Source organism: Bidens hawaiensis, unplaced genomic scaffold (assembly GCF_021521415.1).
Source record: "Bidens hawaiensis isolate Kalapana, Puna unplaced genomic scaffold, B.hawaiensis_p1.1 tig00025382_1, whole genome shotgun sequence".
Taxonomy (NCBI): Eukaryota; Viridiplantae; Streptophyta; class Magnoliopsida; order Asterales; family Asteraceae; genus Bidens; species Bidens hawaiensis.
Genome location: NW_027494055.1, coordinates 267,883 through 283,973, shown reverse-complemented (window position 1 = coordinate 283,973; position 16,091 = coordinate 267,883). Strand labels below are relative to the sequence as shown.

Below are 16,091 nucleotides of genomic sequence, written 5' to 3'. Positions count from 1 at the left end.
TGGTAAAGTTGTTTTCTATTTTGGACAGATTCTGGCCCGAGCGTTCACAATTTCTTTCAAAAAATCAAACGTTGACAAAAAGATATGAAATTTTCTACTTTACTAGAATATTTTTTTGTGAACAACTTTTGTTTATAAAAGTTTTTAATTTCGATCTTCAAAATATGAGAAAAACGCCCATCTTTCAGAAGTGTTTAGCTCTGTGCACATGTTGTGAGCTGACATTTAGAGGTCCTAACGGATGTGTTTCTCAATGTTGTTTATATCGTGGAATTCTTCTTTTGACGAACTAAGTTAGAATCGAGATTCAGCTTTTTTAGATTTATTATGAATAAGTTATGTATGAAACTAAATCGGATCAGAAAGGTGTTAAGACTAGAGCTGCATTTTGGTTCACCTTAGCTATATTTTAGGCAATTTCGAGTTAAATATGATAATTGCAGGTATGTAAACATGTTTTAGTGCGGATTCACACAATGTGGAGGTATTTCTATCCTGGAAAACTGGATCCATGATTAAGTTAATACGAATTCACGGAATGCGGAGACATTTCCATCCTTGCAAACAGGATCCTAAGTGTGGATTCATGGAATGCGAAGGTTTTTACATCCTTTCAAACTGTATACTTCTATTAACTTAATACGGATTCAAAGAATGCGGAGGTATTTCCATCCTAGCAAACAGGATCCTTTAATTATGTTAGCGTGATGTTAGTTTGTTTATAGTTCAAATTTAAGATGATGAAAGCAGAATGAAAGTAAGAAAGAGCGGGGTTTATACCCTTGAAGATTCGAATGGTTCTAGATGATTTTGGGTCTCGGATGAGTTTCTTGTGGTGTGAATCACAAATAAATACTTCAACTCCTAGCCATTCGTGAGATTGGATGCATGTTTTAAACTTGAATCTTATGTAAATATAATGGAAAAATGGTGGTGTTTTGGTATTTGAGTGTGGCAGCCGATGGTGGTGTGGTGGGGAGGGTGGTCGGTTAAGGTGGTAGGGAAATGAGAAGAAGAAATTGAAGATGTGATATGATGCTAATGAAAGAGTGTGGAGGTGGGTGTATTTATAGAGTTTTAGGTATGATGGTTTTACACAAAAACATGGGTTTTGTTTGATAGTTTTAAGAATAATTACGATGGGGTAAATGGGTTGTGGTTGATGGTTTTAGGTGGGTATTTGTTGGGTGTCACATTTTCCCTCTGTAAAGGGAATTTCATCCTCGAAATTGAACTAATAGAAGTTTGGATATGACATATATTGACTAGGGCTAGTTCTTAGTCCGATTCCTAGTCCCATTTCAAATAAATCGTAAGTGTTTATATATAGGGTATACCGCAGCTAACCCACCACACTCTTGATACATCGAAAACATATTAGTTACCAACAGAGATTATCCTAACATTGGAATACGAAGTTAAGAGTTTTGGAATTTTGTTTTAGATGGGGATTTACACAACGACATTCCATTTCACACCAACGCACCTGTAAATTTGCGTTTACGTTCTGGACTGAAATCCTTAATTTAATTACTTTGGGTTCCATGTCCTTCCAGTATGTATTTAAAATATTTATAATAGCGTAACCATATGTTATGAATGTTAAGGGTGGTTTATGGAACATGTAAGTTTCGTGATTAAATAGATGTTATAAGTACAAACATTTGATAAAATATAGCGTGACATTCACGTATGACAATCAACAAGATGAACTTGTAAAATTGCTTTATTATGACATTCCATACATAGTGTAAGTTTATAAACAACAAGATTTGAAAGGATCAAAACAAGGAACATGGTTATCATTGTCTCCTCTTATCAACGGAGATTAATCCTTTAATTTTTCTTAGTAGAGGCTGGTCCTTTTGGAAAAAGACGAGAGTACTTGAGCCTCATTTGATCTTCACGTTCCCATGTGAATTTAGGTTCAAATGGACTTTCATAATACAAATACGGCTACACTTGAGTTTCTTGATTCCAGAATCCATGATTTATATAGGTTCTTCCACATAGTGTAAGGATTTATTGATACAAACTTCCTCGAGAGGAATATGGTGGTCTTCTTTGGCTAGGTAGTTTTTGAGATTCGACATATGAGAAATGTCATGAATGGCACGAAGCTCGGATGGCAACTTAAGTCTGTAGGCACCGGACCAACCCTTTGCAAGATTTCGAATGGTCTGAAAAATCTATGTGCAAGTTTTCCTTTTAATCTGAAACAGGCAACTCTTTTCCAATGGGAAACTTTGAGTATCACTTTGTCACCAACTTGAAATTCTAATGGTTTTCTACGATAATCGGCGTAACTCGTTTGACGATCACGAGAGGCTACGATTCGTTCTAGAATTTGAGCAATTCCATTGGAGGTCTATTGAATAAGCTCGGGGCCAGTAATTTGAGAATTATCGACTTCGTTCCAACATATGGGAGTTTGACACTTTCAACTATACAAAGCCTCGAATGTGGGGCATTTTATTATCGTGTGACAGCTATTAATATATGAGAACTCGACGAGAGGTAGGTGGCGATCCCAACTCCCACAAAAATGCATCACATAAGCTCGAAACATGTCTTCGAGGGTTCGAATGGTTGGCTCGGTTTTTCCATCCGCTTGAGAATGATATGTTGTACATAGGTTGACTTGAGTCCCAAGTGCCTTTTGCAAAGACTTCAAAAAATGGGAGGTGAAACTACTATCACAATCGGATATGATGGATAATGGAACAACAAGACGAGTTATAATTCTGTTGATATAAACCTTAGATAATTGCACCATTTTGAAGTCTTTGTGAATTGAAAGGAAATGAGCAGACTTGGTTAATCGGTCAATGATGACCCAAATAGTGTAATTACCCTTAGAGGTATTTGGAAGCTTGGTTATGAAGTCCATGGAAATTTAATCCCAATTATAAAGGGTAATTTCTGGTAGTTGGAGTAGGCCTAAAGGTTTATGATATTCAGTATTGACCTTGGAACAAGTAAGACCTTTCCTACGTATGGGGCTATGTCCTTTTTCATTCTAGGCCATAATTAGAACTCCCTTAGGTCTTGATACATCTTATAAGATCCTGGGTGAATTAAGAATGAGTTTTGTGGGCTTCGTCAAGAATAAGATTTCAGAGCTCTTCTGATTTAGGAATCATATAGGTATCATGAACTACATAAACCCAGCCGACTTACTTTCCAATTTATTTCAAAACCACAATCTAGTTCGGTCATCAGATTTCTTGTGCAACGACTTGGGTTTGAGCTTTAAGGATTTGGGCTTTAAGGCATGTATGCACAGTTAAGCCCAAGGCTCAAACAGGGTAAGGTTTAATTCGTTCCTTTCGGCTGGGGGAATTAGCTACCACATTCGCTTTCCTGCGGTGGTAGAAAATTTCGCAATCATGGTCGTTGAGTAATTCAACCCAACGCCTTTTCCTCATGTTGAGTTGTTTTTTGTTTAGAATGTGTGGTAAGCTCTTATGATCGGTGAATACTATGAACTTGACACCATAAAAATAGTGTCTCCAGATTGTAAGAGCAAAGACTACCGCACCTAGTTCGAGGTCATGGGTGGTGTAGTTATTATCGTGGATTTTGATTTGGAGGGAGGAATAAGCGATGACTTTGTCTCGTTGAAATAAACAACATCCGAGACCTTCATTTGAGGCGTCCAAATGGATGGCGAAGCCATTGGTACCCGCGTGGAGGCTAAGAATAAGAGCACTGCAAAGTTTTTGTGTAAGTATTTGAAAAGCGTCTTCTTTCTTTTTCTCCTAACGAAAGGGTTTGTCCTTTTGGGTTAACATGGTAAGATGTAAGGCCATGCTAGTGAATTTTGGAATGAATCGTCGATAATAACCGGTAAGAACCAAGAAGGAACGAATTTCTGAAAGGGTTTTTGGTTGGACCCAATTTCTAATGGCCATGGTTTTTGTGGGATCCACAAGTATACCTTTGTAGGTGATGACATGGACCAAAAAGTGGACTTCACTTAGCCAAAAATCACTTTTTGAGAACTTAGCATAGAGTTGTTCCTTTTTTAAGAGGTCTAAATTTGGGCGAAGGTGGATTTCATGTTCTTCTTTGGTACATGAATAGATCAATATGTTGTCTATGAAGACGATGAAGCATCGATCCAATAATGGTTTGTAAACTCAGTTCATAAAGTTCATGAATACCACGGGTGCATTTTTTAGCCCAAAAGGCATAACCATGAACTCATAATGTCCGTAATGGGGTCGGAATAAGGTTTTTAGAATGTATTCCTCAAACACTCTAAGTTGGTGGTATTCATATTTAAGGTCAATTTTGTTAAACATGTGGCTACTTGGAGTTGGTCGAAAAGGTCATCGATGCGGGGAAGAGGATAATGAATTTTGAAGGTTAGCTTGTTAAGGTTCACGGTAATCTATGCACACACGGAGAGACCCATCCTTCTTTTTGAAGTATATAACCGGAGCTCCCCAAGATGAATAGCTCGGTTTAATGAATCATTTTTCAAGAAGTTCTTGCAGTTCGCTTGAAAGCTTTTGCAGTTAAGGTGGGGCAAGACGTAAAGGAGCTTTGGGAGCTTTGTTAACTTGTATGGCATCATAAGCATGGACTAGTTAGTCCGGTGCCATATCGTGGCGAAATGGATCTAGTTAGTTGCACCAATGGTGGCTCAATACCAAATCGTGCGAAAACTACTTAGTCCAGTGCATATATCTCATCTAGTAGCTTGGATGCTCATGTAGGAATCGACCTAAACGTGTCCGGGCAAGAAGATCAGCTACAAGTCCTACGTTGACCACCCGGAAGGACCGGGGAAAAAGATCAACCACAAGTACCAAGGTCGATCCGGCATTTGTCCAAGACGTACACAAAATATCGACTAGTATCGAGGCGGCGGCCGGGGTGACGATTTCAAAAGACAGATTTAGGAAGTTAAACTTTCTTACCAAAGACTATAGCAACCTCAACCCCATGCGCCGAGAGATATTCGAACAAGAACAAGCGCTTGTTCTTGAGGAAATCAAAGTAGATCAAGAACGAAGACGAAGAGCTGGAGGTGGCGGAGATCGGGAATAATTTATTTTTATTTTTAAATTTGTAATTTTTTTTATATTTATAGGATACTTATTTTTTTTAGTTTGTATTTTTTGATGTTATTAGGATGTTTAATGTTTTTTTATTATATAAATTAGTTTTTTAGTTATATTATTATGTTATGTTAAAAAAAGTAGAAAATCAGATAATTCGCTGAAGCGATCGCTCGCTTGGACCACAACAAGCTCAGGCGCCTTCAGCAGTGACTTAAGCGAGTGTTCAGTTAGCATCCAGTCAACACTGCATGGGATAATATTATTGGATGAATTCGGAACCCAACTTTAACTACAACACACAGTCTAACAAGTATTCAATTAAGAAAAGCTCCTCGAATCATATTCTGACATAGTGGTCGGTAATTTGTCAATAATACATGTTAATGATTCCTAGTTATTTGTTATTATTATTATTATTATTATTATTATTTTAAATTCAATAGTTCCGTTAAGTTTTCCTATAGAGTGTCATCAACAGATTGCCAACATATATCACCATTCCGAGGGATTTCTGATAAATATGTCTTTCCCTAAAAACCCTCTATGTTGTGGTGGATTTAAAACAACAAAGAACAATGGTACGTAGACAAGGACAGAAATATTATTGGATGAACATATTTGCGAACCTGAGAGTTTATAGTTCATGAATCTGTCGACTTAACCTTGCATGCCTTTAGTCGTACGTTGGGGCCGATTTTGATGATATTTTCATCATATATCTATTGTTTGTGTGAAGCACATGAGAACCTGATTTTATATTATGAATCTATCTGCCATTATTTCGGGCAATAAATAATGCTGACAAGGATTGCATAGTCTATGCCTTTAATTTCATCACCATCAATAAAGCATCCAATAACGGCTTCTCCTTTGTTTTTCTCCTTTTCTTGATCTTGATGTGTGCTACATCATACATACAACGTGCCTCACGTTATAGTGAAAAATAGTAAAATACTACATGAAATAATTTATATTTAAAATTAATTCTAAAGATATATTTAATTAACGAAAATTTGGTAATAACCAATGTTATTAAGAAGTGGAGAGTATCTCATTAGTTCTATTAACACTGACTAAGTTTTTTAATGGCTTTAATGCAACCGGTTGTCGGGGACTTCGAAAGACTTTCCACCCACATACAACTCACATTTCGCGAGTTTGCATAATACCAAACGGATAATCTGTTTGATTGGTTTCATAGTTTTAAACCAAACCTTCAACCCCATAATTTGGTAATGCATAATTCCCCCACCAAAAAGTATAAGATATAATATAATAAGGCTTCACTTAAAACGACAAAAAAAGGAGTGCCTACAAGTAGTAATGCCACTAAAATAGACTCACTGGCTTCTCAAAATGGAGAGAACAAAGTCTATAGTACAACCACCAGCTAAAGGAGAACTCATCACAGTTCTTAGCATCGATGGTGGCGGAATTAGAGGTCTCATCCCGGCTATTATTCTCGACTTTCTTGAAACTCAGCTTAAGGTATAACAATGTTCTGTCATTTCTATCTGTTTACTTTCACAGTAGGTCGATTTAGAATTCTAACTGTATGGTTTACGGCATATACTCAAAACCGGACGAAGAAAACTAAAACAAACGGTAGGATTTTCGGATATGTAACTGTTTTATATTTTACTCAAGCTTTCATCTTTTAAGTTGGATTATATAAGAGAGAGTCAGTCTTCTAACCTTTCACTATTGAAACAATATTACGCCTTTATTTTGAGCGTTTTAACCATTTTTTTGTCATAATTCATAAATATCTAATTAACCCAGATCGTGAAGCTAAATCGTACTCAAACTACTCTAGTTTGGTTTGATCGTTCTTAATTAATTTTCAACGAATTAGTTTTGATTTACAATGGTCGGAAGCTGCTACTAACGATTTCACTTGCTTGTTTGACTTAAAAATTGTTAAAATCAGACCATGAACATCCCTAATTTGAACTTCTGTTCAGGAATTAGAAGGGGATGATAATGTAAGAATAGCAGATTATTTTGATGTAATTGCTGGGACGAGTACTGGTGGTTTGATCACAGCCATGTTAACGGCTCCAGATGAAAACAGACGCCCTTTGTTTGCGGCTAAAGAGATCAAAGATTTCTACCTTCAGAAGAGCCACAAGATCTTCCATCAAAATTGGTAATTAATATATGAGTTTAGTTAATTTGAATATATTCAATATAATCCTTTTAATCTTAATGATTCAAATCTTTTTAAATCTTTAAAAAAGAAATGTTTTGATAGATGACTAGAGAATTAGCTATTCTGACGGCACCCGTCGCAACTGGTTCACATGGCCAAAAAATCGCCATATACTCATATGAGTCTGTCAGGATTTTTATATTATCGTACTACTAAAAAGCATTTTTCACAGGGGATCACCGACTCCGTGCCACAAGGGTGGCTAGGTCCGCCCCTAAATTTCCATTTTAAGTTCTTTGAATATATAGTACCACCTCAAACATACATATACAACGTATGTATTCTATTTTTTTATTAGGAATACATGTTTGTTTTATAAATTCATTCTCAACGTTCAAATATAAACTTTATAAAATATACCAAGTGTGCCTACGATAACGGTGCCGGTACATTGGACACCGACATCAATACTTGTTTTTATATTTATCATTCTATGTAAAACATATGTCGATATCCTTTACTATATATGTACCGGTGTCTGAAGTACTAGGACCAGTATTGGTATCTTTTTAATTATGGTTTTTGATAAATTTAAACTCCGCTGCAATGCGCAGATACAATTACTAGTTTATCTTTATTGAACAAGTGCAGGCTGGTCACAAAGCTAGTAAAAACCATATGTGGGCCATTGTATGATGGAAAGTACCTTCGTAGTTCCATAAGGAAGAAGCTAAAAGACACCAGATTAGGAGACACATTAACTGATGTTGTGATTCCTACCTTTGACATCAGGAGACTCCAGCCAGTCATCTTTTCCAGCTTTGAGGTTTCTCTCTATTTCTTTTGTTTTATAATTGTGATTGCATAACTTAACAATCTTAATTTCCATTTTGCTAGGTTAACGAAAAACCATACATGAACGCCTTGTTGTCGGATATTTGCATTGCAACATCAGCAGCACCAACTTATCTTCCACCGCATTACTTTGAAACCAGTCGCGATAAAAAGCCGCATAAATTTAACCTCATTGACGGTGGTGTCGTCGCAAATAATCCGGTAACAATATTTATCCATGTTTAGTTTAGACTCAAATGCATTCCACTGCTATAACACAAAGTTCTACTGAATAATACGTTAAAAAAGAATTTTTAGTTGTGTTCCACCTTCACCGCAAGTGATCACCGACGAATATGGTTGTTGCTTAAAACTATCTGTTTGTTGTAATACGAGTGCAAGCTCTTTTTGTTGTTTTCATTTTGTATGATTTCTTATTGTTTAACAGACTCTAATTGCAATGGGGGAAATTGCCAAACAACTTATTCACAAAAATCAAAACTTTGCTGAGCCTAAATCCCTCGATTATCAAAGATATATGGTCATATCTATTGGAACCGGCGAATGCAAACCGGCAACAAAATATACCGCATACAAGGCTTCAAGGTGGGGCTTGTTTGGATGGTGGTTAAATGCTGGTGGTTCAGCTCCCTTAGTTGATATTTTCACTCAAGCTAGCAGTGACATGGTTGATTTCCATCTTTCTGTTGTCTTCAAAGGTCTTGATATCCAAACACATTACCTACGCATCCAGGTTTGTGTGTAAACTCACTATTACACTTCAACTAAATTGCAACTAGTTAAAATCATTTATATTTGTGTATATTTATCCAACATTCTAACATGATTCTTAAAATACATTATATCTTGAAACATATGTAGCATTATTGACTTATTGTAATCACATTCATGTACTAATATATATGTTTATGTAATTTGTTACTTGAGAGAGATGATGTCACGGTTTGTAGAAGTTTGTTGTTTTAAAAATAGAAAATCTTCCCTGGTGCTTATGTTTTTCACGTGTTCAGTTAATATAAAAATTTCTTTTATTAAAGTCTCTCAACTTTTTCATCTTGTTTTCCATGTTGTAACATTTTTCATAAACTTAACTGCTTTTATATGAAACACGTATAAATCCTAGTACGTTATTCTTTACTGATTTTTTTTTCAATTTGACTTATGAATATATAATTAATTATGTAACTTGTTATTTAGAAATTTTTTTTCATTATTATTTGCTACTTCAAGCTAATAAAAAATAATAACCAGGAGTCACTTATTTATAAAAAAATTAACTTAACAAAAACATTTACAATATTAGCACAACTAATAGTTAAGTAACATTAAAAAAACAAACGAGTTTGATTGATTTTAATATTTTAATAGAACACTTGACAAATTTGGTTACTACTTTGTGAAGATTTTTACTTTTTTCTTTTTAACAATAAATTCACACATCCATAAATTTACACCATATTCTCATAATGGGACTTAAACCTCACTTTAAACTCTTTTTGTAATACCTTAACATCAATGTGCTACAAACCCTTTGGTTATTTTGTGAAGTTTTCCTTTCTAATATTATCATGTAGATTGCACATAATTATTTGTGGTTCTGCATTAAAACACAGGAGAACAGCTTAGAAAGAACATTGGCTTCATTGGACATCGCTACTAAGAAAAATCTGAATTACTTGAGTAAAGCCGGTGAATACTTACTGAAGAAGAAGGTTTCGACTGTCGACTTGGAAAAAGGAGAATTCGTCCCCTACAGGGAAGAAACTAACGAAGAAGTTCTCATAGAGTACGTATCTTTATAAACTAGTATTAGATGAACCCTAGAGATCGAAACATATATTTCTAGCTTGTATATTACATTAACGGATTATTTTTCTTTCGGTAGATTTGCCAAGACACTTATTAACGAGAAGCGAGTTCGTGCCGGTTTGCCTCCACGCGTCTTCGAAGAGACAAAACCGGGAACTTGAAAATTAAGCATTGCATGAAGGACACGCATACTTAATATCTTGTGATAAAGTTAAATAAAGTTATGTCTAAGAGTGCCTAATTAGACTTGTCAACTTTATGCTTTCAAAAAGTTGTGTTTGTTAATTACATGTTGCCACTATTGTGTGAAGAAACTTAAGATATCTTATCGGTAAGGGTTGTTAAAATGTAACTGAAAGCAATGTTATCTTATCCGATCACTTTCAACTAAATAACGTCTTATGAAGTATTTTTTGTCTTTTTGTGCGGATATACAATTTTGAAAAAATTACAAATTTTGTCCTTTTAATATAACGTATTATGGTTTGGGTCCTTTTTTAAAATGATTTTAATTTTTTATCCTTTATTTGGATTTTCGTCTCGATTTTATTCCTTTACACTAACGACCATCCAAAAACTCATTTAGGTGGTGTTTGTTTTTTCAGATGTAAGATGTCTGCAGTCTGCGGACCATATCTGCAAACATCTGTAGCATAAGACGTGGACCAAACCTCTGCAGTCTGCAACAAGAACACTGTTTGTTTTTTAACGTGTGCAGACTGCTAAAATAAATTAAAATTTAAATAAACTAAACTATAAATAAACTGAAACTTAAATAAAAAAAGGTCTTCAACATCGAAATTTAAATAATATTCAACGACACTGAAATAATATTCATAAAACCACAACAACAGTTTTTAAATCATTTGTTCCGTGCTTTACATTAAATGCTCAGCAATTTCATTTTGTAAATGAGTCATATATTCCCGATCTGATTTAGTGCCAAGTGCTTCAACCTCATCTTCATCAGCATCAATGTGCCCACGACTATTTCCAAACGACACATCAGCTTGATCATATTGTGTAAACAACTCATCATCCAAATCATGTTTCCTAATAAAATTATGTCGCGCGAAACATACAAAGGTAGCGTTCCCTTGTGTTTCCAATGGAAATGGTGTCATCCTCTTCAATATAGAGAATCTTGCTTTCAAGACACCAAAAGCACGCTTAATGACGTTATGAAGTTTTGCATGTGCATGATTAAATTTTTTTTATTGGTTAATGCACGTCTCCGACGAAAATCTCCAAGCCAATACCTCACATTATGATATAGAGCCATAAATCCTCGTATGTCTGCATACGCAGCATCACGAAGATAATAATTTTTTGTAAATATTTACAATTAATTACAATATTAAACTAACATAGAAATAATTAATAAACAATAAACATACTTGGTGGTGGAAATGGGAATGACGCATGTAGATCTAATAATGCATATGATAATATTCTAGAATCATGTGCTACCCCTTCCCATCCGGCCACAAGAAACAAAAAAATCATGTTAAAATCACAAATTGCTAATACGTTTTGGTAACAATCCCCCTTCCCCTTCCTCTATATAAATATTGTTGCCTAGTAGGAACAACGACATGTATCAAGGTTCAATCTAGTGCACCAACTGCTCCATTAAAAACCCCTCGTAGCCTCTTGTTATGTCCCGAAATGTTTGGATTCGGATTGAAAGAAATTTGTACTATCATATCTTTGACGAAAAACATCATTTTATCCAACACTTCATAAAAACTTTATGAATTGTTTAGTTTGAGTGTTGAAATCTACGCTTGATAACCACACAACGTTGATTATGGCCGATTATCATAGAAAACATAGCCATTTTCTCTTCAACTGAAACATGTTTACTATCCTTTAACGATTAATTTGTTTTAAAATGTGCACATAGTCGGAAAGATGATTCACGGAACATATTCAATGCATTGTTTGGGGTTTCCTTGCAATAACTCTAATGTGTATTTGTGTCCCGTCATTTCCGAATCATTATCTCGCTTTCGTTTTAAACCCCTATTCCAAAAAAAACGGACATACAAGTACATAAGAACTACTAGAAGTATTTTCTCATCATTATTCATTATGAATATGTTAATAAAACATAAACAACCATTAAACATAGCCATATAAAACAACAATTAACATAGCAAAAAAACCATACAATGTGTTCAACATAACCAAAAAGCATACAATGTTTTCAACATAACTAAAAATAAATAATGTTTTCAAAAAAAAAACATACACCAATAGCAAATAATGTTTTCAACAAAACCCATGTTCTTCACTACTACATAAGTCGTAAATTTTTAGTTGTCATCTCGATCCGCCCTTTTAACACGTCGGGAATACTTGCCAATGCCATCCACGCCTCTCTCATGTCTGAGAACACTCCAAAAATATGAAAAGAAACTAAAAATAGAGGGTCTCTCGGCTCTAACCCAAACAAATTTAACTTCTCAGAACATTCAATAACTGTTGTAACTGTTGGGCGTTTTTTTGGAGGTTTTTCTCTAGTCAAATGTCGCAAAGCATTTTGCATTTCAAGTGCTAAATCCCCAAGAGTGACAGATGATGATGATTTTGTGGTTTTAGCCCTTTTGGGGGTAGACTCAGGATTAGGCTCGGGGAGTTTGCTCGGTAGTAAGCTTGATGGTAGGATTAGTGCTGGCATCATCTTCTGTGTCGCGAAAAATGTTGTCCATAATCGTAAGTGGTTGGACCGGTTTGAGTCGATGACAAAAGGATGATCCCACCACTGATGTTTGGGTTGAGGTCCACTTGCGATTCTCAGTGGCAGTATTACCATCAGACAGTTGTGCACAAAGTTCTGGAAATTCTAATGGAACCGTTTTTAATGATGCAACTTTCGGATGCCCCTAAAAAAATCATTGTAGATGCTAAAAAATAAACTAGGGGTGGCCCTTAAGGTAGAGGCATATGCTATAAAATAAAAGTATATGAACATAACTTCTTAAATTCTTCCCATTCCTCGTTCGTTAAGGTAAAGGTATTTATTTGAGGATTGTATATGTTGCCGGTTTTGTTTTTCAAATATGCACATCCTACGTATTTGGCTTTAAGATTATCATAAGTGTTTTTAAAATGTTTTTGTAACATCATAAAATATTATAATATTAAATAAAGGAAGATTTTGTTAAGTTGTCGAGCGTTAAATATTATTAGCTAGTGTTTAATAAAGAAAAAGGGTCTTGGACTTGGAGTAATTAAGATGGATAAAAAAAGAGTAATGGGCCTTATGTCCATGGGCTTTAAGGGATATAAATACCCCTTAAACCATCCTAAAACCCTAAATCCTCATTCTTACCATCTTATTCTCTAACACACTCATAACACACACACACACCCTACACCACCTTACGGCCGAGAGAAAGAGGGAAAGCGAGGTCGAGCGAACATTCGTTTTGGTGGATCTTTACTATTCGAGCCATACACGAGATTTATAGTTCATAAACAAGCTAGCATAGGCCAAACGAAACGTAAAGGTATGATTTCGATCTTAAAGTTTATGTTTTTATAGACGGTTAGCCTTGAAACTTGAGTCTAAAATAGATCGGGTATGAATGAAACGTAAAGTTGTAAACTTGATGTTAGAGATGAACTTAACGAACTTACGGCTGCTATGGCTCGTTAGAAATAAACCTTTAAACCTAGTATTGAACGTTTTAATCTAAAGGTCCAAGCTTTACGCACTTTTGGGTCGTGATTTACCCAAAAACGGCTAAAGGAATGTTTGCGAGAACTATTAACATCTTATCGATATATTACACCTTGAAAACCGACTGATTACAGAGGTTTTGGGATGAGCCGTAGCTGCTGCTGGGTAACTTCGCCCACAGCAAGTTCGCGCAGCAAGTTCGCTAAGCATACAAGTTCGCCTACTGTGAACTTCGCCATGTATAAGTTCGCTAAGCATGCAAGTTGGCCTACTGTGAACTTCGCCTAGTATAAGTTCGCTTGTATAAGTTTGCCAAAGCCAAGTTCGCCGAACACTAACCTCGCCGAATGTTAAGTTCGCCGAATATTAAGTTCGCCAAAAGTTAAGTTCGTTTAGAAAATAAATTAAAATCCTAGTGAAAAATGTGTTAAGACAGTTAATGTAAATAAAATTTTTCCAAGCTGACCTGGCAGCTCGACCCCAGCTAGGGGCTCTGCCCCTTGGACCCTGCTAGAGGCTACCGCCCCTAGAACCCCGCTGCCAGGGGCGCTGCCCCCGGACTCCCGTTCGTTGTGGGATTACAATAGACTAGAAACACGATATGGGTAGTGATAGTTAATTAATACGTGTAATTATTATACAGTTAGTCGTGCAGAGCTCAGGAAAGGGATAACGATTAATGGTGAACGCAACAGGATCCAGGTGAGTTCTAGCCCCATTTATGTGTTATGTTTTCGGGGCTGTGTGCATACTCAATATGTTTGTTAATACGCTTATCCTAAGAGATAAGTGTATGCCTTATGTGAATAATGTGAATGTATGAATGATTACTTGATGGTACGTGAACGATCTTCGGATATTGCACGTACTGTCAGGTTGTAACGCTATGTATAAGGTAAGTATGATATGTATGCTTATGTGTATGAACGTGATAAATTTAATAAAAGAAGGAAAGGATGGTTGTATGGTTGTATGGTTACGAAAAGGGTACCGAGCCCTAATAATACTCGAGGTATGATGTATGGTTGTATGGTAACTAAGAGGGAATCAAACCCTACTAATATTCGAGAACTAGGGAACCGAACCCTACTAATATTCGAGGAAAGAGGGTACCGAGCCCTAATAATACTCGAGGAACGAGGGTACCGAGCCCTAATAATACTTGAGGAAGGAGGGTACCGAGCCCTAATAATACTCGAGGAATGTAGGGCGTAATGCTCTTTATAACGTAAGATATGAAAGCAGGTTAGTACAAAAGAAAGTATGAAAGTGTGAATGAAAGAATATAAGTTTGTGTGTATTGTATAATGTATGATTAACTAGAACTCACTCAGCGTAGCTGACTTTTAGTATGCTCGCATGTGAGTTGGATGAGGCAGCTCGCTTTAGGGGACACGTGGCGTTGAATAAGAGACTGGCATCAGAAGGCTCAAGACGTGATATGTTTTAATTACTTTATTTTTGAAAGACAAGTTGTTTGTTTAAGACAAGTTTTGGATTGTTACGAAATGTTTTATGAAAGTTTTTAATGTTCCGCGAATGTTTTAATTAACTATGATATTTAGAACTGCGTTTATGAGTAAATCCAACACGAAAGTAGGGCTACTGGTAACGGGGCCTTACAAGTTGGTATCAGAGCAAAGTTCGAGAGATTTAAGCATCCTACATGCTTAGACTCAAACAGAGAATGGGATTTAAGTAAGAAAAGAAAGAAGATGCCAGTTCAAGATAGCCATGTGTCGCTCAAGCAAGCTCAGCAAAGGTAAGGTGCATAATTAAATGATGTATGTTAAATGATAGAGAAAGGATATATGAACGATAGGGATAGGATTAATTGATTGCTTTGATTGACTAACTGTTTAAAGTAGAACCAGCACAAATAGACTCATAAAGGGAAGTGTATAGGACACGGAAAGTAACGTGATCAGCTAATCACGGCTGGCCACTGTTATTACCTGTTAGCCTTACTATTCTTGTACTAAATAGTTCCTTGAGTGATAACGTTTGTGTTTTCCCTTTTTTAGAATACGATGGCTGGAACGGGAGGCGATGCAGGATCTGGAGTGATTGCGAGAACTGAGGGCCCCGCTAGACGTCGTGGCAGGCCTCTTCGTGCCCAACAACCTTCGGTTGAGACCGCTTCCAACACCGGAGATGAAGGAAGCGCAGCTAGAAGAGACCCGAACAACAACGAAGGGTTTCAACTGGATCTTGCAATTCAGGCAGCTATTGTCCAAGCTGTAGCCATTGCTGTGAAGAATATTACCCCTGAAGGGTCTGCTGGAAGTCGTGAAAGAACTGCTAGAGGGGAAGGAGGTGAGGGTAGGAGAGATGAGGAAGAAGAGAGGGAGGCATCGAGTGTGGTTAAGTCTGGGAAAGCTGTTGACAGGAAGAGAGGCCGAGGTGGGTGCAACTATAAGTCCTTTAAGGGATGCGACCCACCGAAGCTGACTGGTTTGGGAGACGCAATCGCTACTCTTCAGTGGATAACCGCCATGCATAAAATTATCCGCAT

The 16,091-nt window shown here is 36.3% G+C and overlaps 1 protein-coding gene across 1 annotated transcript; it reads left to right on the top strand.

Moving 5' to 3' along the window:
* The first annotated feature begins 6,305 nt into the window (after nucleotides 1–6,305).
* LOC143571494 (patatin-like protein 2) lies at nucleotides 6,306–10,183 on the top strand. Its single transcript, XM_077056904.1, has 7 exons — nucleotides 6,306–6,560; nucleotides 7,037–7,221; nucleotides 7,876–8,050; nucleotides 8,122–8,280; nucleotides 8,507–8,812; nucleotides 9,693–9,865; nucleotides 9,965–10,183. Exons 1-7 carry the CDS (start codon nucleotides 6,429–6,431, stop codon nucleotides 10,047–10,049), a joined length of 1,215 nt encoding a protein of 404 aa, XP_076913019.1. The 5' UTR covers nucleotides 6,306–6,428; the 3' UTR covers nucleotides 10,050–10,183.
* The last annotated feature ends 5,908 nt before the right edge of the window (nucleotides 10,184–16,091 follow it).

Excerpts from the sequence above, each read along its gene's own strand:
- LOC143571494 (XM_077056904.1), top strand. The coding sequence starts at position 6,429 with ATGGAGAGAACAAAGTCTATAGTACAACCACCAGCTAAAGGAGAACTC. Across the intron at positions 8,051-8,121 it reads TCATCTTTTCCAGCTTTGAG|GTTAACGAAAAACCATACAT; the intron begins GTTTCTCTCTAT and ends CCATTTTGCTAG. Across the intron at positions 8,813-9,692 it reads CACATTACCTACGCATCCAG|GAGAACAGCTTAGAAAGAAC; the intron begins GTTTGTGTGTAA and ends ATTAAAACACAG.